The 25,120-nt window shown below is 42.5% G+C and overlaps 1 protein-coding gene across 1 annotated transcript in view; it reads right to left on the bottom strand.

Annotated features, from left to right (window-relative positions):
• Nucleotides 1–1,373: 1,373 nt before the first annotated feature.
• The window catches only part of IPO5 (importin 5), a 79,025-nt gene continuing 55,278 nt past the window's right edge, over nt 1,374–25,120 (bottom strand). Inside the window, exons 24-26 of the mRNA XM_048853814.2 lie at nt 11,977–12,205; nt 5,756–5,897; nt 1,374–2,097 (exon numbers count right to left, since the gene is read on the bottom strand). Of these exons, the coding sequence (XP_048709771.2) occupies nt 2,011–2,097; nt 5,756–5,897; nt 11,977–12,205 (458 nt within the window). The 3' untranslated portion in view covers nt 1,374–2,010. The remainder of the gene's footprint in view (nt 2,098–5,755; nt 5,898–11,976; nt 12,206–25,120) is intronic.

The following is a 25,120-nucleotide window of genomic DNA, read 5'->3' as shown; positions in this document are numbered from 1 at the left end:
AGATTTACTGAAATATTTTCCACATCGATGGGTGCAAATCCCCACATTGGAAAATGGACATGTGAACTCCTTGAAAATAACTGGAGTTGTACTTACATGAAAAAAATTTAATGAGGAAAATTGGGATCACCACAAACTATATACTCAACAGCAAAATAGAACAGGGTTCTGATAAAATTACTGTTTACAAACTACATATGCTGTCTGTCTATAGGCAGATCTGCACTCTTAGCAGTAGCATAGTTATTCATTTGTATTTTCAAAAAATCATTGACTTCTCAGTCAGGATTGAAATGACAAACTCTGCCATGAGACTAAAGCTACTTTAAAAAACTGATTTTGGGTAGAATTTTCTTACACAAGTACAACAGGTTATATTTTGATGTATAGTTGTGTTTTAAACAGTTTGATGGCTTTTTCATCATAGAAATTGATTTTATAATTAAGGTTAAGATTTTGGCATAAGGATTTTTATTAAAATTCATGGGCAGGACACTGGCAACAAACAAATCACAGAAGCCGGAGTCCTGTCACTATGGGGGGGCTGACTTCCCTAGCCAGAGCTGAAGCTGAAAGTCACTGAAGTCTGTAAAAATCTCAATCTGTGACAAAATCGTATCCTCATTTATAATACATAGGGCAGCTTTTTTCCTCTCTCGTTAAGCATCAAACTTGTACTCTTCCATTTCACTCTAACGCATTTACACAGTATGTTTTAAGAGACTGCTGCAAATCACTTAGTGAAAAGTCTTTAATTCTTAGGTTAGCTTTCTGGTCTAAGCATAAGTTTAATATTTATATCAAAAATGTTAGTACAAACTGCAAAGGGTTCACACTGAAGTTTAAATTAGAAATAAGATTTTAGAAAAACCATATATCTTAAACAGTAACCCATGTATTGCTAGGATGAGATGAACCAATAAAACATTTATACACAAATTTTCTCCTTTCAGGATAGGCTACCAATCATATCTCCACAAATGTAACTGCATGTATTTAATTTAATACGACTGAAAGTTTGCTTGGCTATCACAGACCCATTGTACATCCGCAACTGGAACATTAGCCAACTTTTCATAAATTACAAATATGCAATTGGATCTGAAAATGAAACAGTTTATGGTAAAGGTATGTAAACTCACTGTACCCAAGGCTCATGTCACTAAATTTGAATTCTACACAGTATGTAGTTCTTTGAATCAGAAAAAAGTTGAATGGTTAAAGAAACAAAAAAGCATGAAGTGTGAGTTAGACATATTGTACAGAAAATTTCAAATATCTTAAAATTATGACTCGTAACATTTGTTCTTGTATCTTCTCATAGGAGGAAATTGAATAAGAATCACACAGCACTGAACTTTTACACAAGCGTCTTATTGTATTTGAATGTCATTTATTGAGGAGTGAATGAGATACTGCCAGACATGCCAAAGACACTTCACATTCAAGGGCTGGAAGCTGAACAGCTTTTCTCATTGAGTCACTTAAACAAGCCTTTTTTGTGCGACATCAATGAGGTCTTCATGCTTTATATTCGTCTTCAATTTTTCATCTTTTGATCTAGTGGTTTGCTGGGTAGAAGGGCACTTTCTACCCTAAAAGAAACTCACTCCAGTTAATACAATTAATACTAGATGTATAGAAATGTTATCTGCTATAATGTACATTACCGCTGAATAACTGGTCTTAAAGCTGTTTAATTCATTATATCTAATGAGAAAATTCAACTTGTCTCCTTTTCACCATCATACGGGTGGCTTATACCATTAGAAAAATATTCTTCAGTGCTTTTGTAGGGTTTACAGGGAGCTTCTTCAGTGTTGTGGGATAGAAATGGATTTAAACACCACTCTGAAAGAGTGCTTCTTCGTGTTGCCACTGCCTGTAGATTGCAAAAGAATGGCCTACACGCTCTACAGTTCTTTTTGCTCAAAAACAAAAACAAAGAAACCTAAACAATAGGGTAAATGTTTATTTGGAGTTAGTTTTCTTGCAGATAATTAAGGCCCTTCAAGCAGAGTTCAGGAGCTCCTGTATAGCTGCCTGTTGGTCTGCATTGAGCTGTGATATGCATTCTGTCCATAATCCTCCAGAGGTCTGGAAAACAAATGAAAAATAAAGGTGTCTTCACTGAATATAGACTTAGAAATATGTCAACCATTTATTTTCATTAGTCTTTCAAAGTCAACATCCATTGAGCATATATACTGTAGGAGAGTGATGGACAACTTACAGGTAAATAGTAGAGGGGCCACAAAAACCATTTTGCAAGTGGGGGGGGGAGGGGGGAAGAAGGTCAGACCCTGCCCATGGAATAGTGACATTGGGTGGGGGGGGATGTAGAGTCTCTACCGCAAGGGGTAGTGGGAGGTCCTAGAGGAAGTTTGGGAGGGAGCCTGGCCTGCACTCACCCTGCCATGACTACTCCTGTCTCGCTGTGCTGGCTCCGGCTCCCCACTTGGCCCCATTGGCTCTCGCTGCAGCATGAGAGGACATGTGCATCGTCCCGTCCCACCCCCCTTCCTGCCCCAAGCTAGACTGTGGTAGGCCAAATGAAATGATCTTGCAGGCTGGATGTGACCCCTCAGCTGCCCATCCCTGTTGTAGGTTATACCAAAGAGAACAGACAAAGTCCTTGCCAACACTCAAACCTGTATCAGCTTAACGAAAGCTTTTTAAAAAATGATTTAGTTACACTGGTGCAAGTCTGTGTGTAGACAAGGCTTAAGTAATTGGTTTGAAATTCCTAGCAACTCCCTAGAATTAAAAAAGTACAAATCACAGCAGGCAAGATGCAGCCCTTCATTCTTCTAAAGGTAAGTAGCATGACAATTTGTACTCTTTTCAATAAGGCTATAAACAGGTTATTTGCTCTGCCTTAACATAGATAAGTCACATGGTACTTTCAGAAGACCAGCGGTATCGTTAGCCATAATTTTTCATCTCCACCCTGTTGTGTAGCACACTATTTTGCTTGTCACCACAAAGGTGATTTATTTTAATGGTACCAAATATATTTTCAAGGTAATACAATCCTTCAGAATAAAGGCATTCAAATAAATGGGAAGTATGTATTCAGCACAGTGATCAACACAGGTTTGGGAGCAGGGGCTAAACTTGTCTCAGTATGACAAAGGAGGCCAAGTTGAAATTTATTGCAGATAACCAATTTAAATCTCTACAGTGACTTTTGATATTTAAAATCTCATTTAATGTGTTTAAACAAGCTGTCAAAGTTAGCAGATTTACATTTGATATATTTTAAACATCAGTTCTACATTGAAGATCTTAATTTAGTCTTTTCACACCATACTTAAAAAAGGATCCATTAGGTCCAATCAAAGAAACGTAAAGACATGGTGTACTGTGAGATTCAGTGTTCTAAAGACAATCTAACACTTAAATAAGGGCCTTTAGTTTTTTTCCATAGGTAATGAGATTCTGACATTTAAGTTCTGCAGGTTTCAGAGTAGCAGCCGTGTTAGTCTGTATTCGCAAAAAGAAAAGGAGTACTTGTGGCATCTTAGAGACTAACAAATTTATTTGAGCTTAGTCTCTGTTAGTCTCTAAGGTGCCACAAGTACTCCTTTTCTTTAAGTTCTGCAGTACTCCCAAATAAAGGGCAAGTTTTTAATTTTAAAATTGCCATTCTCAATCAGATATTGCCTCAAGCAGCCTACACGTCCTTACTCCTGGGAGAATTCTACGCCACTGCACAATGCACAATTTCCTTTTCCCCCCCCCTCACAGAATTGGTGTTGCAGAGCTGCTGGCTGCCAGTAGGGGCCTCTGGACCCGCAGAGCCCAACTCGCAAATCGAATACATTGCTGGGGGAAGGGGAACAGAGCTGAAGAATTCCCAGCAGCTGCAGTTTCTGGCATGCCCTGAAGGAAGGAGGCAGTGTGCAGGAAACTCCATACAAGCCCAGGATCCAGCATCAGGCTGTTTCTCCCTGTGTGTGTGTGTAGGGGGGAGTGACTGGGCTCTGTGTGGGCAGGGGTGCAGGTATCTGGCCCTGCAGCTAGGCTCTTGAGGGAGAGATGGGCTGTGGGGTATCTAGGGCAGGGGGTCCCTGTGACTGGGCTCTGGAGGAGTGTGAATATCTGGCCCTGTGGCTGGACTCTGGGAGATGAGGGTGTCTGTCCCCACAGCTGGGCTCTGGAGGGGAAAGGGGTGTGGGTGTGTGGCCTGGTAGCTGGGCTCTGGAGGGCAAGGGGGTGTGGGTGTCTAGCCTCGGAGCTGGGCTTGGGTGTGGGGTGGGAGGGAAGGGGCAGAGAAGCAGGAACTGGGTTGCCACAGGGGTTTCTTTAACTCTGCTCCTATGAGGCATTGTTACAGGAATACTTCCTGACAGGTATTTTGAAATAAATTACCAAAATAATTGAAAGTGGCATGATTATATAGTGTTATTTTGACAAATAAAATCTGCAAAATTTTAAAATATTGTGCACAGAATTTTTATTTTTTTAAATGCAGAATTCCCCTAGGAGTAACCTCTGTTCATTGCTCCTCCACCAGCTTCCACAGTGGAGTAGTTAGCAACTATGCAAGTTTACTTAGAGATGTTTCAGAGTAACAGCCGTGTTAGTCTATATTTGCAAAAAGAAAAGGAGGACTTGTGGCACCTTAGAGACTAACCAATTTATTTGAACATAAGCTTTCGTGAGCTACAGCTCACTTCATTGGATGCACTGAAGTGAGCTGTAGCTCACGAAAGCTTATGCTCAAATAAATTGGTTAGTCTCTAAGGTGCCACAAGTCCTCCTTTTCTTTTTACTTAGAGATGCAATTTCTTGATAAAGTACGGCCACTTTATTTCCCCATAGTTCTGAAGGTGGAAGAACCGCCTTCCATTCAAAGCCTTGCTTCATCAGTCAGTTGTATCATCATAAAAAGTTCATCTTTGCCATCTGAGGATGGGCTGGACAAGGTTATTGACATAGGATAATTAAGATTTGTGGCTGGGGGTAATGGCAGAGACTTAAGTAATTTAATGTGATTTTATTTTGAATTTTATATTTTGTACAGGTCAACCAGAGGTTGAAGTAGGTGCTTCTATTATCTAAAAAAACCTAAAAATAAATACATTTCAGTACTGCCCTCCTTCTATTGCCCCTATCTTATAGAACTAAATGTGTAGGTTTTGCTTACTTTTTTTTTTTAAATGCCCTTACACAAGCAGTTTCCATTGAAACCCAAAATGCATCAATGACATTGTATAGTAAAGGTAGCACACAGCTATGGAGCTGACACTTCACTCTACTCAGTCTCTTCCAACATAGAATTCACGAGGTTCTTCTTGAATAAGCCTGTGTATCCTTGCCCTGTAGCTGCCCAGTTTCTGGGTCATTTTAATAAACTTTTGGATTTCATGCAAAATAAACGTTTAGAAATTAAAAAGCGTAGTTCAAATCACCTGAGAAAAGGTAAAGGAAACTAAAGGGAGTTAGGTAAAAGGTAAACCATGCAATTGTTCCAAGTGTTTATTTTTTTTATGAATACTTCAAAAATTACATGAGTCATAAAAAGATACACACCCTCTGGTTCAAGTACCTTACATAGCATTATCATGATTAATCTGGATTGTTGCACTGAATCTATTAGGAATCAATTTGGAATATTTCTTCTTAGAGTGAACACTGGTTGCAGCATCATGTTTATTAGAGAATAGGTTCTGAACACTAGTTTTACAATTCCTAAATCTCAGAGCAAACTAGAATGATTCCCTTTACAATAAAATAAATTCACATTCACCTGCACTTGACGAACAACATTAGCCAACCGTTTAGTACATGGATCTTCGTGTTTAATTGCTTCATGAATTTCACCATCCGCAATTATACTGAATATTCTGGGAAGATTAGCATTGTTGTGACCAAGGACAATTGGGTTGTTACTGATGGAGATCAAAAAAGTATACATGTTACAAATATGTCAGTGTTAGCATTCTAATTAAAAAAGATAAATGTAGATTGTGTATGTAAGTTAACTGCTTTTCAAGACATTTCTGATTTTTAGAACTGCACATTCATACCTGAGGTTATTCAGCATCATTAAGTGCATCCTGTTCTAGAAGAAAATTCCATTTTTGTCATTTTAAGATCTGGCTAATTTGAACATTCCTTATTTATAAAGCTGGGCTGTGCTTTATCAGAAAAGTTATGTGCCTTAGATAGGCTTCAGCAGAGCAGGCCAGCCCACACTGTTGGAAGTTTAATACGGTTATGCTGGGAAAGTCCATACAGCAGGGACTGGAGCACTGTGGTAGGGAAAGCTTCGTATATTTTAAACTGATTTACTCACTCCCTCCCAGAGCTGATGGAAAGTGGTACTGACTAGCTCCAAAGGGAGAGCCAGCCAGCCTCCCTTGACCTAGAGTGAGGAATGCCACAATACAAGGACTTTGAAATATGAAAAGGGTTAGTGCTTGTTAATCAAAGGCGTTGAGAAGATTAAAGGGAGAATAAAACAGACCCAAATGGTAATGAAGGCAGCTGACAGGTCTAACAGTATCAGCGCGGGCATACAATTATCCATCACCAGGATATCTAACAATGCCACCAGTACCATTTCGGTTTCAAACCCTGGTTTATACTAAGCATCATGAGATTTGACGCTTGTAGGTACTCCATGAGTTATCACAATCTGCTCTATGATTGTAAACCAAGAATGAAAGATATAATCATAGGGCTGGAAGGGACCTCAAGTCCAGCCCCCTGCGCTGCAGAAGAACAAGCCCCCTACACTTAGGCAGGACCAAATAACCACCTAGGCCATCCCTTGCATGTCCAACATGTTCTTAAAAACCTCCAATGACGGGGGCACCACAACCTCCCTTAGAAGCCTTTTCCAGTGCTTAACTGCCCTTTATAGTTAGAAAGTTTTTCCTAATCTCTAACCTAAATTTCCATTGCTGCAGATTAAGCCCATAACATCTTGTCCTACCTTCAGTGGACATGGAAAACAATTGATCATTATCCTCTTTATAACAGCCCTTAGCATATTTAAAGACTGTTCTCAGGGCCCCCCTTAGTCTTCTTTTCTCAATACTAAACATATCCAGCCATTTTTAAAAAACAAAACTTTTCCTTATAGGTCTTTTCATCATTTTTGTTGCTTTCCTCTGGACTCTCAAATTTGTCCATATCTTTCCTAAAGTGCAACACCCAGAACTCAACACTCTACTCCAGCTGAGACCTCCATCAGTGCTGAGTCAACTGGGACAATTACCTCCACCGTCTTACTTACGAACACACCTATTAATAGATCCCAAAATATCAGCCTTTTTTGCAACTGAATCACATTGTTGACTCATTCAATTTGTGATCCACTATAACCGATTCTTTTCAGCAGTACTACCACCTTGCCAGTTAATTCCCCATTTTGTAGTTGTGTATTTGATTTTTCCTTAAGTGTAGTACTTTGCCCTTGTCTTTATTGAATTTCATCTTCTTGATTTCAGACCAAATTTTTCAATTTGTCAATGTTCTTTTGAATTCTAATCCTGTCTTCCAAAGTGCTTGCAATCCCTCCCAGCTTTGTCTCATTGGCAAATTCTACAAATATACCCTCTCTTCAAATCATTAATGAAAATATTGACTAGTACTGGACTCAGGACTGACCCTGCAGGACCCCACTAAATATGCTTCTCCTCCCCCCCAGCAGTGTGATAGCAAACCACTGATAATACTCTGAATGCAGTCTTTCAATCAGTTATCTAGTAAATTCATCCAGAGTGCATTTCCCTAGTTTGCTTATGAGAGTGTCACATTGGACTGTATCGAAAGCCTTACTAAAAATCAAGATACATCATGTCTACTGCTTCGCCGCCCCCATTCCCATGGCCAGTGTTTCTCAACCTTTTTGATACCAGGGACCGGCTTACTGCCTCCCTAAACTGTGCCAGGGAGAGCTCAGGAATGAGCACTGGTCCACGGACCAATCATCGAGACACATTGCTTCTAGGCCATTAACACCGTAAAAGAATTAGGTGGGTTTAGTATGACTTGTTCTTGACAAGTTGGCTATTCCTTATAACCCTATTATCCCCTAGATGCTTACAAACTGATTGTTGAATATTTGTTTCAGTATCTTTCTAGGTATTAAGTTAGGCTGACTGGTCTGTAATTCTGTGGGTCCTCTTTGTTCCCCTTTTTAATGATAGTTACTATATGTTTCCCCGTCTCCAATTCTCTGGGACCTAAACTGTCCTCCGGGACCTCACCCACCCTCCATGAGTTCTCAAAGATAACTGCTAACAGTTCTGAGATTGCTGCAGCTAGTTCCTTAAGTACCCTAGAATGCATTTCATCAGCCCCTGCCAACTTGATTATGTTGAACTTACCTAACTTATCTCTGCCACTGCAGAGATGCTAAATTAATTCTTTGCATCACTCTTCACTGCAGAGGAGTGTAAGGGAGATTCCTACACCTGAGCCATTCTTTTTAAGTGACAAATTTGAGGAACTGTTCCAGACTGAGGTATCAATAGAGGTGGTTTTGGAACAAATTGATAAGTTAAACAGTAATAAATCACCAGGACCAGATGGTATTCACCCAAGAGTCTCAAGGAAATCAGATATGAAATTGCAGAACTACTGATTATGGTATGTAACCTACTGCTTAAGGTCACCCTATGTACCAGATGACTGGAGGATAGATCATGTAACCAATTTTTATAAGACTCCAGAGGCGATCCTGGCAATTATAGGCTGGTAAGCCTGACTTCAGTATCAGGCAAACTGGCTGAACCCATAGTAAAGGAAAGAATTATCAGGCACATAGATGAACACAACATATCGGGGAAGAGCCAACATGGCTTTTGTAAAAGGAGGTCATGCCTCACCAATCTATTAGAATTCTCAGAATGTCAATAAGGTGATCCAGTGCATGTAGTGTACTTGGACTTTCTGAAAATCTTTGACTAGGTCCCACAATAAAGCCTCTTAAATAAAGTAAGTAGTCATGAGATAAGAGGTAAGGTCCTCTCATGGATCAGTAATTAGTTAAAACATAGGAAACAAAGGGCAGGAATAAATTGTCACTTTTCACAATGGAAAGAGGTAAATAGCAGGGGCCTCAATAATCTGTACAGGGACCAGTACTGTTCAATATATTCATAAGTGACCTGGAAAATGGAGTGAACAGTGAGGTGGCAAAATTTGAAGACACAAAATTCCTTAAGATAATTAAATCCAAAATTGACTGCAAAAAGCTACCAAGGGATTGCCTAAAGCTGGGTGAATGGAGCAACAAAACTGAAGATGAAATTCCATGTTGATAAATTCAAAGTAATACACATTGGAAAACAATCCTAAATTCAAAAGGGAGTCTAAATTAGTTATTTACACTCAGATGATCTTGGAGTCACTGTGGATAGTTCTCTAAAAACATCTGTTCAATGTGCAGTGGCAGTCAAAAAAAAGCTAAGAATTTTAGGAACTCTTAGGAAAGGGATAGACTATAAGACAGGAAACAATGCTGCTATATAAATCTATGGTACATTCACACTTTGAACATTGCGTGCAGTTCCAGTTGTCCCATCTCAAAAACGATATTTTAGAATTACAAAAAGTACAGAGAAGGGCAACAAAAATGATTAGGTGTATGGAACAGCTTCCATCTGAGGAGAGATGAAAAAGACTGGAACTGTTCATCTTGGAAAAGAGATGACTAAAGGGGGATATGATAGAAGTCTATATAATCATGAACGGTGGGGAGAAAGTGAATAGGGGAAGAGTTTTATACCCCTTCACATAACACAAGAACCAAGGGTTACCCGATTAAATTAACAGGCAGCAGATTTAAAACAAACATAAGGAAGTACTTCTTCACACAATGCACAGTCAGCTAGTTGAACTCATTACTAGAGGAGGCTGTGAAGGCCAAGTGTGTACCTGGGTTCAAAAAAGAATTAGATAAATTTGTGGAGGATAGGTCCATCAATGCCTACTAGCCAAGATGGTTAGGGATAACCCCATGCTCCAGATATTCCTAAACCACCAACTGCCATAAGCTCAGACTGGACAACAGCGGATGGATCACACGACAGTTGCTCTGTTCTGTTCACTCCCTCTCAAGCATCTGGCACTGGCCACTGTTGGAAGACAGGATACCAAGCTAGATGGCCATTAGACTGACCCACTATGGCCATTCTTGTGTTCTTAAATATTCTTTAACACCTTCTTTCCCTATTTTGGCTTGTGTTCCTTCCATCTTGTTAATATTAATTGTGTTGAGTACTGGTCACTATTAACCTTTTTAGTGAAGAATGAAGCAAAACAGCATTAAACACATCAAACTTCCTGATGTCATCAGCTCTCCTTCCCTGCTATGCAAAGGACCTACACTTTTCTTCATTCTTCTCTTGCTCCTAATGTACCAGATGTCTGGAGGATAGATCACCCTATGCACCAGATGACTGCAGTGAATTCTAATACTACCTAAAGAGGTTCTCCCTCCTTCCAGTGTTCTCAATATAGATACCCAGTCTTGGAAGTGCACACTGTATGAAAGCCCAGAATCTCTTATTAAAGAATCTCTTTTTATTGCCTTTAAGGTGTAACTCATTGTATGCTTATCCTTTCTTCGTCCCTACGCGCTTCTGCTATTCTTTTGTTCTCCTCAGCAATTTGACCATGTTTCCACTTTTTGTAGGATTCCATTTTGTTTTGATTAAGGTGGAAAATTCAGGTAGCAAGTTTTTGGCTATATCAGAAGTTGCAAGACTTATCAGTGATAGATGGTAAATGAGTCATGATTGCAAACCTTACACTGATCAGCATGAGGTTGAAGGTCTCTGTTTTCCCAGTTTTGTGACAGAGTAAAGTAGTCATCTGCTGAATGCACAGATTGTGGGCTGCCTAGTGATCTTTGAAAAGAAGTCTACATATCATGCAATGGTCAAAACTTTCCAGAAGATTCTGGGCTTTCATACAGTGTATAAGCACTTCCAAGACTGGGTATCTATATTGAGAACACTGGAAGGAGAGAGAACCTCTTTAGGTAGTATTAGAATTCACCGCAGGACTTCACTGATTGGGCTACTTGCCAGTACTTCAGAACTGCACGAAGGGAGACACTACCACTGTACTCTAAAACTGGACTATCTGCATTGTTTCACTGTTTACTTCTTACGTAGCTGCTTCATGAACACCTGAAAGATCAAAGCACATCAAGAAACAAAGATGTTTTATAAACCAATTACGGAAGAAAAGCGGCCATCTGTTTTGCGTGTTGCTGGTAGTTAAAATGTCTATTTATGTTGCAATACTGGTAAGTGATCATAGGAACGGTGTCAAAGAACTGCTGGAATTTTCCTTAAGGTCTCATGCTGATACTATATCAGCACAGCAATTGGATGCAAGATACGAAAACATTTAACTAGACACTATTGAAAACTAGAATTAAATTTGTTACTAATGAATAAGGCTATGATTTTGTCACGGAGATCCCGGAATTCACAGCATCCATGACTTCCAAAGACCTCCGTGACTTCAGGCCCAGCAGCTGCAGGGTCCCACCGTCTCCCACAGTGGCAGGGAGGTGTGAGGTACCCCTGTCGTCTGAAGCAGCAGGGCCCCTCAAGCGCCAAACTGCCATGGGCAGGGGGACCCTAGAGCTCTGAGTCCCCATGGGCGGTGAGGGCCCCCAGAGCTCCCAGTCATCCCACAGCTTCCCAGCCCCTTCCCATTTTATCATGGAAATTTTTGAAAAAGTCAGGGACAGGTCATTTGGCTTCCATGAATTTTTCTTTATTGCCCGTGACCTGTGACTTTTACTAAAAATATATGACAAAAATCTTAGCCTTACTAATGGAATATGAAAGACGTTAATTTTCATGTTCAAGATAATGCGTATACTAGAGAAATAAAAACGAGTATAGGTCCCATTATTGGAGACTGTGTATAAGAAAAATAAGCAGACTACGAGTATGCTTATTTTATGCATTATATCAAAGTACATTTTTACCTTACCTCTCAATTAGGTCACACAGGTAATTGAAAGTATGAACAGCTTCTTCTTTGTCTTCGTGTAGTGGAAGCCATGATAACCAGTGTGGCAGGATTTCCTCAACATTTACACAATCAGGTTTGAACTTCATGATCTTCCCTACTGCTGAAATACAGTTCTCTGTTGCATTGACGTTCTCTTTGGCTTTGGCATCTGGTGACTGAATAACTCTCACCAGCAATGGAAGCGCCTCTGTAACAGTGCAAAATTAGGAAAAAGCCTCATGTATAGCCAAATTAAATTCTTGCACTTGAGCAACAATAGTGTTTCCCAATAGGGCACTAAACCGCTTGCAGACACACAACTTCAAATATGGGTAGTTTATAAAAATGAGTCAGATGTAGTTTAAAATAATTCTTCTGTTTAAGTCTCCCTGCTTCTTTTGTGGTTTTCCAATCTTTAAAATGTAAAGACGATTCCCGCCCCAACCGCCTTCTTGCTGTGTGAAAGGCATAACAAAAATATACTGACTATGTAAAAGGTACGCAAAGTTGATTGACTATTCAAGGGAAGCAATGAAACTGACAGCTGCCAAACACAAAAAATTAACCTGAACAGTAATAAAACAGTGTGTACAGCCCTTCAGTTGTGGTAATGTTACTTGTAATGGGTAGACATTTTTTAGCTATATGCATAGTTTTAAATTCAGTCTCAAAATAGCTTAGTAAAAGTACACAAATGGCAAAATTTGACTAGATAGTCGTTTCTCAAATGGGGGTCCTCGAGGGTACTCCAATAGGTCCGCAGGCCTAGCTGATTAACTATGCCCCCACCCTCCCAGCGCCTCCTGCACGCCACTGAACAGCTGTTCCAAACATGGAGAAGGCACTGGTATGGGGCATGCTCAGGGGAGGGGCGGAAAGTGGCAGGGAAGAGGAGGGGCAGGGGTAGAGCAGAGCCGGGAAGAACTGGGGTGGGGGTAGGGCCTTGGTGGAAGGGATGGAATGGGGGTGTGGCCTGGGGCTGAGCAGGGGGCTTGGAGGTCCCCGAAAAATTTTAAATCAAAATGGGGGTCCTCAGGTTGCTCAAGTTTGAGAACCACTGAACTAGATTAAATACCTGATGACTCAGAATACACACTGAAGAGAATATATGTATTTGTTTTGTGTATTCATATGCATGTGTTACATACATGCACTTCCTAAAATAAGCAATAAAAAAAAGTTCAGAAGGGCCAAATTATACTGTCTGCTAAATCCACTTTACACCACTCAGATGGCACAAGCAGAAATAAACTCACCTGAAGAGGCTAGAGAAGGTGGTTACTTTGTACAGTAATTGGCGTTCAAAATGTTTTGTCCCTATGGAGGCTCCATTTCAGGATGTACATGCGCCCATGCATGCTTGGTGGAGATGTTATCAGCAGTGCCTGAGGGTCTGCACTTGTGTACTACACATCCTCATGCGCCAATGTTATGGTATATAGGGAAAAGCAGGCAAACTGCAGCTCTAGTTCCTTCTCAGCTACAAAGTCCAAAAGAACGACTGAAGCAGAGAGCAAGGAGGGCAGGTAGTAGTTTGTCCCTGTGGATGCTCCACCTAAGAAGTCCAATTACTGTAATTACAACCTAAGTAAACCTGTCCCTTGATCAGTTATCTCTGTGGTGCGCCACTGCAGAAGATTCTTGAGCAGTACATCAATTATGGAGGTGGCTGCTCAGGAAGTGGATTCAATATGGAACATAGAACAATCACCAAAAGTTATGCCGGCTTTGGAAGCATGCGTAACAGCATAGGGCTGGAAAAACATATGCATTGATGACCAGGTTGCAGTTTTGCAAATATCCAAGATGAACACCTTCTTCGGTAAGGCGACAGAGGTAGACTGGACTCCGGTGGAATAAGCAATCACTAGGACAATGACATATCTCTGAGGCATTGTAACAGGTTAATAAACATCCCAAACACCGACTTAAACAGCCTTTGAGAGGAGATTGGGTCCTCTTTGATTCGTTCTGTGACAGTGATAAAAAGTCTAGGAGAAGTCCTGAAGGGATTAATCCTGTCAAGGTAAAAAGCTGGAACTCTTATGTCTAGTATTTGGAGACTAGCTTCTTCTCTTGAAGAGTGAGAGGTGGGACAAGACACTGATAGATGAGTGTCCTGATTAACGTGGAACTCTGAAGATTACCTTAGGCAGGAAATGAAGGTAGGAATGTAATGTCACCATGTCATGATAAATACCATGTACAGTGGGTCAGCCATAAGGGCCCACAGCTCTACTAGACAAGGGGATGGCTATAGGGAAGAGGTCTTGAAAGATAAATGGAGGGGAGAGCCCCCATAGGTTCTAATGGTGTTTTTCCTCAGTGCATTGAAAACTAAGTTGAGGTCCCATAGAGGAGTAGGTTCCTTGAGGTAGGAAAAAGGATAAACAGGCTTAAACGAACCTTGCAGTGGTCAGGTGAGTGAAGAATGAATACTCTTCAATTGGGGAGGGAGAGGGAAGGAGGGAAAGAAGGCTGCAATGACAGCCAGGTAAACCTTAACTGAGCTCAGTGATAACCCTGTGGTTTTCAAGTTTAGCAGGTAACCAAGAATGTTGGAAAGGGAAGACTTGACAGCAGGTACAGCTCAGAGACTGCACCAGATCTGGACACATTTCCACTCTTCCATTACAATGAAAACAGTTGCTTTTTCTACTATTGCGCATTGCTGTTTGGAGAGTAGTTCTGGTCTATGCTAGAGGTCCCGAGAGCTATTAGCAGTGACGCCCTAAAATGAAGTGACAAGAAGTTGGGATGGACAGTGTATCCTGACACCAGGGTGAGGTCTGCTGTCAAAGGAAGGCGGAGATGTAGTTGCAAGGACCAGGGCTGGCTCTAGGATTTTTGATGACCGAAGCAAAAAATTTTTGGCCACCCCCCGCTTTTTTTGTGGTCCCCACCCCCAACTCCGCCCCCTCCCAAAATCCCTGCCCCCCCATTGCTTCCTGCGGCTCCCACCCTGCAACTGCCTGCCCTAGCTTACCTCTGCTCCGCCTGCTCCCCTGAACATTTCGCTGCTCCGCTTCTCTCCCCTCCCTCCCAGGCGAGGGAGAGGCAGCACATTCAGGGGAGCAGGCAGAGCAGAGGTGAGTGAGGGTGGGGGGGGAAGGGCAGGAAGGAATGGCGGGTAGAGGAAACACTCCCCGCCCCAGCTCACCTCTGCTCCACCACCGCCGCCTCCCCTGAGCACGCCGCCGCTCGGCTCCTCCTCCCTCCCAGGCTTGCCGCGCAAAACGGGAAGGGGGGAGAAGCGGAGCGGCAGCAGTGTGCTCAGGGGAGCAGGCGGAGGCGAGCTGGGGCACATTTCTAGGGGCTGGAATGCCGCCCCTAGAACCTGCTTGTTTTGCTGGTGCCTAGAGCCGGCCCTGGCAAGGACAGTTGGAAGAGCTCTTTGAACTATATCTACTTTGGCCGCCACAACGGCATTATGAAGATGGTCCTTGATCTCTCCTGTTTCAACCTGTTCAGGATTTTGAGGAAGTAATGGTGTCAGGAGACAAATACAGAAGAGTACATGTTCTTGTTATCTCTTGGCCTCATCTTCCAGCAAGCTGTGTCTGTGTCCTCCTCTCAAGCAAGATAATCAGGCCTTCATGTTGATGGCATCAAAGAAATCTCTGGAAGACCCCAGGTAATAAATCTTCCAGAATACTGTATCATTGAACTCCCACTCATGCATGGTCACGGCAGAAAACCTTGCTGAGGGTGTCTGCTATGGTGTTCTATAGCCCCGGCAGATGAGCCACTGATCTCGGTATGCTCAGATATACACCAGTTCCATTATTTTATGGATTCTGTGCACAGACCAGGATCCTGCTCCTCAATGATTTATGCAATACGTTGTTATTCAGCACTGAGTGGCTCCTGATATGGAGTGTAAAGCAATGGCAAGCCTAACGGACTCCCCAATTCTAAAATGTGACTAGAGTGGCCTCTTGAGGGATTCCATTTGCCCCAAGCTGTAAAGTTTTTAAAGTGAGTACCCCAACCTAGAAGGAAGGCATCTGGGGATTATCTTTGTGGGAGGGGAATTCAACAATGGAACTCCCACACAGACTTTTTGCCCCCACACCTGTTGGGAGAAGTTGAGGACCATCTGGGGTATTGATACCCAGTTGGATAAACTGTTTACTCCATGTGTAAACTGCCCTCAACCAGGCTTGAAGACAATAGGAGTGTAGTCTTGCAAACCGTGTTACAACAGGGTACATGCTGCTATGTGGCCCGGGGTGGAAGGCAAGCTTTTTGCTGTGGCGTGCAGGCTCTGTTACAAAGTCCAGCCTTGTTTTACAATGTAACAAACCTGCCTGTGGGAAAGCAGGCTCTGGAGGTAATGTAGTCCAGAGTGGCCCCTATGAAGTCTATTTGTTGTGTGTGTCTCAATGTAGACTCTTCTCCATCGAGGAGACCCAAAGAGTGGAACAGTGATGAGATGTACACATAGGAAAAGGGAGACAAATTAATCTCCCAGATCCAGAGAAGGAATTATTGCTGAGAGTTACCATTTTGAAACACTGCGAGAGGATGAAGGTTTTCAATGTCCTGTCTCCAGCATCCATTTTTCTTGGGGACTAAGTAGTACTCCTTTTCTGACGAAGTCCAATGGAACAGGTTTGATCATCCCATAATTAGAAGGGATTGTATTTGCTGTTTTAGGACAGCCCGATAAGAAGCATACCTGAAGTGGGATGGAGAGGAAGGATGGGAAAGAGGGAGCTGAACTGAATGGAACAGCCCACTGAAAACACCTCCAGGATCTGTCAGAGGTGATAAGCTCTCAGGCAGGCAGGAAATCAGAGAGGAGCACCACAAGGGTGTTGAGGGGGGATGGGTATAGCATATGATCTGGAATGGGAGACCGATTATGACTCGACCAACTGGTCAAAACAACTGTTTTGAGAGTCACTGACTTATGTAACTGGAGGATAGCCCTTTCTTAGAGAATCTTGGCTTCTTTCTGAGAGGTTCCACAAGTCTCATGGGCTATAATGGACTGAGCAAGACTGTGGAGCTGCCTTTCGAGCATACTGAATTTTCTTGTTGCTGCAGGTGTGTAGATGCTGAGGGATTGCAATGATGCCCAGTCTTTTTGTGACTAGAAGGACCTGTCTGCAATGTTACTAAACAGCTTAAGACCCAGAAGGTTCTCCAGTGTTTTGTACTTTTTGGAGTAGGCTGGAGGATTGGAACCAAAAACTCAAAACTACTATAGCAGTACATAGCTGCATCAGCAGCATTGAGTGAGGCCTTAGCAATGATCTGGCTTTCTGTGATGGGGGTTTGAAACTACTCCTCCTAGTCCTGTGGCAGAAGTTCAATAAAATGCAAGAACTGAGAATATTTTGGGAAATCATATTTTGTCATCGGGGCTTGGTAACCGGCTACTCTGAATTGCAAAGTGGCAGGGGAGTAACTCTTCCAGCTAAACGGGTCTAGCCCTCTCAGCTCCTGGTCAGAGGGCACTGATCTAGACAGTGGTGTTGTCTGTTCCTTTTGTTAACAGCATCAACAACCAAATAGTTGGGGGTTCAGTGGGAGAAAGTACTTTGAGGCCTTGGGGGTGAATATAGTATCTTTTCACTGGCCCTCTTACAAGTGCGTGGTATGGTAGCTCGAGTTTACCACACCACATGGGCTGGTGACATCACTGTTGATGGGCAAGGTGATTTTGCCTTGGAGAATGTTCTGAAAGAAATGATCAAGTTCCTGTATCTCTTAGCAGGATTTGTAACACCTCTGCAATCCTTTTCATAAATTCCTGGAAGGCCCTGAAATCATCTGCATTGGAAGGCCGTGGGAAGGGGAGATAATTGTGTCTACTGAGGAGGAGGATTTGGGGGAAGGAGGTGTTTGTCCACTTCTGCACCTGGCTCCTGCTCCTCTGGAGAATCCCTCTGAGGGATAGGACCCGGTGTTGGTGTGGTTGCTGTTCCTAATGTGCTCTCTTACATGAGAGTATCCTTTAAAACTGCTCACCTTAGGTGGCCCACTGTGGTTAGATTAAGGAAAAGGGGGTAGTACTCCAAGATCGTTCCTGCCAGCATTGCCAGGTGTATCTCCTGCTGGGAGTATCTTCCTCAGGACATACACCAAAAGAGGAAAGGTAGAACTGGAAGTTGGAGGAACCCTGAAGCGATACCTCACAATCAGAGCAAGTACCATCAGAAGGGCAAGGTGTCGGTACCAGTGGTCATGTTGGTACTGGGAGCCAGTGATGGACCAATAACCGCATCAAGATTTCACAGACAGAACAGTGGATCTGACGGGTAAATTGATACCAGTGGGAAATCCTTCTCAATACCCCCTCAGAGATGGTTCAGAAAGCCTGTGGATGGCTGGAGACTGCATCAGTACTGGAGATTGAGTAGTCATGCAAGGGTAAGTTGACCCAGGAACATAAGTGGGTGCCTCCTGTTACCCCTGAGAAGGGATTCAGACTCTTCCGAGAATCAAACATCCTCGTGGGAGAGGAACCTAGATGGTACCATGGATCTGGATAGTATTCCTCGGGAGTCAGCATGTGGGAGGTACCAGAGACTGTACTGAAGACTAGGGCACCTAGGTGTTAAAGGAGTTCTTGTGCTTCACAGGCACTGAGTCCAGTACCGATGATGCTCCTGTTTGCTTGCTGGCTGGCTTCTTGGTACTCAGAGAACTCTTTTGAGCCTGTGCTGGGGTTTCTATACTACAGGGGGAATAGAAGAAAAAGTACTCATACCAGGATGTGAGGCATCTTTAGATGTGGTTTGAAAGGGTGATTTTCCCCTCCTTTTGTTTTTTATTCTGGAGAATAGGGTCTTTTTTTGGTTGTCTGGAAGACTCTGAAAAGCCCCCATGGTCACTGAGGTGCTCTGAGCAGCTGAAGCTAATGTACCGGGGAAGGATGGGGGGGCACCTCAGATCCTGCAGGTCTCAAAGAATGTTTTATAAAGGAGTTTTATTCCAGCCTTCTCATTTTAAATCTGCCTTTGAAAGCAGTGCAGATCTTACATTTGGAAGACAGCAGAGGCAGCTAGAATGCCTGTTGCTGCAGGAGAAAGACCTGTGGGCAGGTCTGACAATGCTTGAAGCCCGGAGTCTTGGGCATAACTGGTTAGGAAAGGCTGGCTGCAGATGGAGGGCTATGGTGAATGAGTTTCCTAACCAGTTATGTTGAATGATAGGCCCAAATTAGGGGGGGGGGAAATGGGACCACCCCAAAGCACAAATTCTGCTTAATAAATGAGAAAGAAAATACTCAAGTAAAGAACAAACAAAGAAAAATTAGCAAGTTACCCACATAGCTAAGTAGACACCCAACACTCCCTCTTGAGCCACAAGCAGTTGAGCAGGAATCGGGAGTGGCGGTGGGTCCACTCTTCTCTATATACCCTTCCTTCAGGGCACAAGAACATGTAGGGTGAAGGAGCAGACCCATGGATGCGGCTGACAAAATCTCCTATAAAAGTGCCTGAGCAAATGCACATCCTGAACTGGAGCACTCATAGGGACAATTAGTCAAAGAATGAACAGTCATCTTTAGTAACTGCGTTCACATGAATTCCACTTGTGATGTACATGCACCCCAAGCATATGACAAATTCTTTTTAGCTACCAGTGTCTGTTGGGGCTGTGCCTGCACGGCCCCCCACCAGAGCACAAAAACAGAGCAGTTCCTCAGTTCCATTGCCAGTAGTACAGAATACTGTAGCAGCAGGTAAATAGGGTGAGTTGTGGAATCCATCTGGACAACACATCTTGAAGAATCAGTTATTGAAGACCATCAAACGTCACTTCCAAGTGATTTTCAACATGAATTCCTCTTCTAGTGACTAGCAAGCAGTTACCTCAGAATTATGAGGTGGGTCTGGGAGTTCTATTTAAACAAAAATTGCAGCATTGCTCTACCAAAAAGGACATCTGATCTTGAAGCATCAACTAAGGAACAGTGCTAGATAAAAGTATGGACTGATCCCCTGTAGCCATCTCGCAAATTTCTGAAATAGGAATGCTTCTTAAGGATGTTGCCTAATTCCTGATGGAACAGTCTTTAACCTGCCTGGGTGGATTTAACTTAGCTACCACATTCTAAAACAGTTAGATACTTACATAAACAATCTTTGGGTGTAAAAAGCTTGACCCTTAATACTGTCCAATTTAGCTTCCCCCCAAAGCGAGTCTTGGGAAAGAAAAAAATCAGTTGATTCACTTTCCAGTTAAGTGAAAACTGGAAAATCTTAGGCTGCACTCCAAGTTCCTTCCAAAGAGTTACCTTATCTTTATGGAACACTGTGTAAGGTAGATCAGCCATAAGGCCCTGAATTTCCCATATCCTATGAGAGAATGTTATTTGTAAGTGACATGGGATAAGAGGGAAGGTCCTCTCACGGATTGGTAACTGGTTAAAAGATAGTAAACAAAGGGTAGGAATAAATGGTCAGTTTTCAGAATGGAGAGAGGTAAATAATGGTGTCCCCCAGGGTCTATACTGAGACCAGTCCATTGCAACATTCATAAATGATCTGGAAAAAGGGGTAAACAGTGAAGTGGCAACATTTGCAGATGATACAAAACTACTCAAGATAGTTAAGTCCCAGGCAGACTGAGAAGAGCTATAAAAGGATCTCTGAAAACTGAGTCCCTGGGCAACAAAATGGCAGATGAATTTAAATATTGATAAATAAAAAGTAATGCACATAGGAAAACAATCCCAACTATACATATAAAATGATGGGTTCTAAATTAGCTGTTACCACTCAAGAAAGATCTTGGAGCCATTGTGGATAGGTCTCTGAAAACAGCCACTCAATGTGCAGTAGCAGTCAAAAAAGCAAACAGAATGTTGGGAATCATTAAGGATAGATAAGACGACAGAAAATATCAAATTGCCTTTCTATAAATCCATGGTACGCCCATATATTGAATACTGCATGTAGGTGTGGCCGCCCCATCTCAAAACTGATGTATTGGCATTGGAAAAGGTTCAGAAAAGTGCAACAAAAATGATTAGGGGTATGGAACAGCTTCCATATGAGGAGAGATTAATAAGACTGGGACTTTTCAGTTTGGAAAAGAGACTACTAAGGGTGGATATGATAGAGGTCTATAAAATCATGACTGAGGTGGAGAAAGTAAATTATTTACTACTCATAATACAAAAACTAAGGGTCACCAAATGAAATTAATAAGCAGCAGGTTTAAAACAAACAAAAGGAAGTATTTTTTCCACTCAATGCAGTCAGTGGAACTCTTTGCCAGAGAATGTTGTGCAGGCCAAGACTATAAAAGGGCTCAAAAAAGAACTAGTTAAGTTCATGGAGGATAGATCCAATGGCTATTAGTCAGGATGGTCAGGGATAGTGTCCCTAGCCTCTGCCAGAAGATGGAAATGGGTGACAGGGAATGGATCACTTGATGATTACCTGTTCTGTTCATTCCCTCTGGGGCACCTCGCTTGGTCACTGTTGGAAGACAGGATCCTGGGCTAGATGAACCTTTGGTCTGACCCACTATGGCCGCTCTTATGATCATTTGCACTAAATATGTGGCATTCACAGACAGGAAGTAAAAAGGTAAGGCTGCTCAGGGCTCAAAAGGGGGTCCTAGCACAGCCCCAGACAATCTGCTAGCCAAAAAGAATCTGAGTTCACATGTATGGAGTGTATGCACACTGGAAGCAGAAGCTATGGGGACAATCAAAAGAACTTCATTAGCACAAATGAAGCCAACATAATTGTCTTCTGCGCCATGTGCCCATGCCTATTTCCCGTCCCAGCAGAGGAAGCATGGAGGAGGCACAAAGGTGTAGCCAATTAGTTAATTTTATCATCCATTTATCATTGTACTTAGTGTTACGGTCCACTCATATGCTATTTCATATATAATCAATGTATGTAAAACAGATTTAAGTACAAGACTGACAAGTATTTAGGAATGATGATTGTGTATGAGGTATAAGTAATGCACAGCTGGGATGCAAGGCCTACATAGCTTAAGCCTATGGCTAAGTATGCTTGATGTGAATGGGTGACCTAGGAATAACACTACGCCAGTAAGGTTACAATATTCCTGTAAAAGATGTACCAACAGGTGATGTGACAGAGAAATAGACTGCAATGGAAAACAACTGCCCAAGACCACGAGATACCTGATTGTAACACCATGGAATGTCATGCTCTGACTGCAGGTTACTATGGACGGATGTGCATAGATGCCAGTAAGAATAAGGGGAAACTAAAACTATGAAAAACAGGCCATCCCAATATTCATGGGGTGGGAAAGTACAGATAAGGAAAAAAAGCATATGCATCAGGTATTAGGTGGTGGTCAGAACAATATAAGAGGTTTCCTGGTTGTGTAAAAGTGGGAAGACGCCAACGGGAGGAATACCCAAGGAAGACCTCATTGGTAGGACCACGCCAGGAACCACCTCTCTCTCAATGACCACCCACTGAGATCCCACCCAACTCTATGAAGTCTTTGGGTACTGAATCTGGATATGGTATTGGCCAGTGCATGGACTCTCTCAGGATGAATAAATGGGTATGTGACAACAACATTTGTAACTGTTTGCGCTTACTGTCTTCAATCTTCATGTGTTCCTAGAGCCTCCAAATCTCTACCCTATTTATCTTTAAACTGTAGCAACAGAAGTTGGACTAACTAATTTACCACAGAACTATCAATTCATAATAAAGGCTAAAGAGGCATGTACTGGAGTGGAAACCTGCTATGCCAAACCTTCCACTAGTGTAAATGCAGAGTTTGAGGACTATCTTTAACTTACATCAGGGCCAGGCAGTACTGAATTAGGGAGATGCAACGGATTCCTTACCTCCACCCATTGTGTCTGAACAGAGTTCTGACTGAGTGGAGAATCTAGCCCAATATGTATTTCAGAGCACAGTGGCTATCTGAAAAGTGTGATGTTAATTTTTTGGGCTTCAGATTTCCCAGTAACATTTGAGTTCTGAGAACAAAATAGTCTTAATTTTATGACTAGGGTAATTTATATCTATCGTTTTAGAGAAAAACAGCGCCTTAAGCAATTAAATTAGAATATCTAAACTTCTACAACTCCCTCAGAAGTGCCCATATTGGCTTCTCAGAAGTGCCCATACTTGCTTCTGGAATCAGTCCCTATTATAACACAGCAGCTAGTGAAATCCATGGATAATGGATACAAGATTAAAATATTTAAAATCCTTAGAAACTAAATGGACAACCCCTTTAGCACTACGAGGACTAGCCTTCTGTTTGTTAGTGGTTCCTGTTACATTATTACACAGTTTAAATTAAAGCTTTGTGCCCACTCTAAATATATCAGTTCTTCAGTCAAGAAATATTGCTCCTAATCAGTTGTGTATAAATAGTAATAAAGATCTAAATATAGCTTTCTAGCTAACGCCTTCAAATATTTGAAGATACTAAATGTCACATGTTCATATTTGGGTCACAAATATTTAAGAGGAGGTGACGCTTTTTAATCTCTTATGTCTCATTTCTGATCAATATCCCTAATGGACATACCCAATAGTCATGAAGTGTCAGCTGTGTGTGGCCTTTAGCCTGGACATTAACCTTTCCTACCAATACTTTTCCCAGAGCCACAGTGTATTTCTCGTATTTTATTCTAACAGTCACCAATAAAAATGGAATTTTTTGGACACATTGGTTCTTACAAGTAGTTATCCCATAGGAGAATGGATGCATTTTTAGACAACAGGCAAATCTTAAATTCAGGAAAGGGTTTAGTGTTTGGCAATGAACATTAAAAAGTTAACTTTCTTTGGGGAGATCCATATTTTCACCATTTATAGGAATTAATTTAACAGAGTGGATGAACAGCACTGTTTGCATATATTCACTAAACCTAGAAAAGATTATCTCACTTTGAAAATCTCTTCAGTAAAGTCCACCTCAAACCAAGTTATACCCAGTAGTCATGGCTTCTTCTTTAAAAGTGTTCAGTGGAATGTTAATTTCACATCCTAATGTGAAGTGCATGCAGAGGTTCAGCTCTCTCATGGTGCAACTGTTTCAATCTACTGCCGCAGACTCCCCAAGACAGAACTACATTTATGAATAAGGCTGCAAGTTTGCCACATAGGTCATGGATTCCATGACTTTGTGACTTTTGCAGCAGCTGGTGCGCCTGGCTCAGGGACAGCTCAGGCAGCCCCTGTTCCAGGTGCACCAGCTGCTGCTGGGGCAGTCTCAGGCCCCCACCGCAGAGTTTTGGTGTGGGAGGTGGTTGGGGCACCGGACAGGGTGAGGCAGTCTCTGGGCAAGGCATACCTGGGGGCTCCCCAAAAACGGTGACATCCCTTTTGCTCAGCTGCTAGGTGGAGGCGTGAGCAGGCAGCTCTGTGGGTTGCCTCCGCCCAGAGCGCTGGCTTGGCAGCTCCCATTGGCTGGCAACCGCAGCCAATGGGAGCTGCAGGGGAAGTGCCTGCAGGCAGAGGCAGCATGCAGAGCTACCTGAACACGCCTCCGCCGAGCAGCTGAGTGGGGGGGGCGGGGGGAGAAGCCAGGTAGGGAGCCTATGGCCCTGCCAACTCCCCTGCAGCACCAGCCCCCACTCCCTCCTCTCTTCTCTCCTTCCCCCCCACAGAAGGAGCCAGGCTGCCCATAAATTTTTGTTTACTGCCCATGACCTGTCCGTGACTTTTACTAAAATACCTGTGACTAAAACGCAGCCTTATTTATCAACATGTGTTGATTTTAGACCCGAAACTCAGTGAGCTATCTGGGCCACAGACCTATGTACAGTGGTGCATTTTAAAAGCATATAATTACATTCTGGCTTGCTTTGGGACTTGCTTCTCCCCTCACCATTCTACAATCATTTTCAGTTGCTGATTTCATAGTTTGCCTTTAGATTTGTTCCCTACAGCCTATTTTCCTTGTTTCCCTCCTACCCTATTCATCTTGGATTTGTAGTGCTTGAGTCTTTCCTCTCCATAACGCAACCACCCTGGCATTTATCAGGATCTCCCAGATTCCAATCCTTTGTCTACTCTTGGGCACAAAATGTCCAAACCAAAACCAAGTGCTGCAGCTGCACAATCCATTGTGGAGTCTAACAAATCTCTACATGCAACTCCAAAGCCACAACAGGAACAATGTCTGGACCAAACAG

Source organism: Caretta caretta, chromosome 1 (genome assembly GCF_965140235.1).
Source record: "Caretta caretta isolate rCarCar2 chromosome 1, rCarCar1.hap1, whole genome shotgun sequence".
NCBI lineage: Eukaryota > Metazoa > Chordata > Testudines > Cheloniidae > Caretta > Caretta caretta.
Note: the sequence above shows the minus strand (reverse complement) of the source record. Positions and strands in the feature narration are given on the sequence as shown.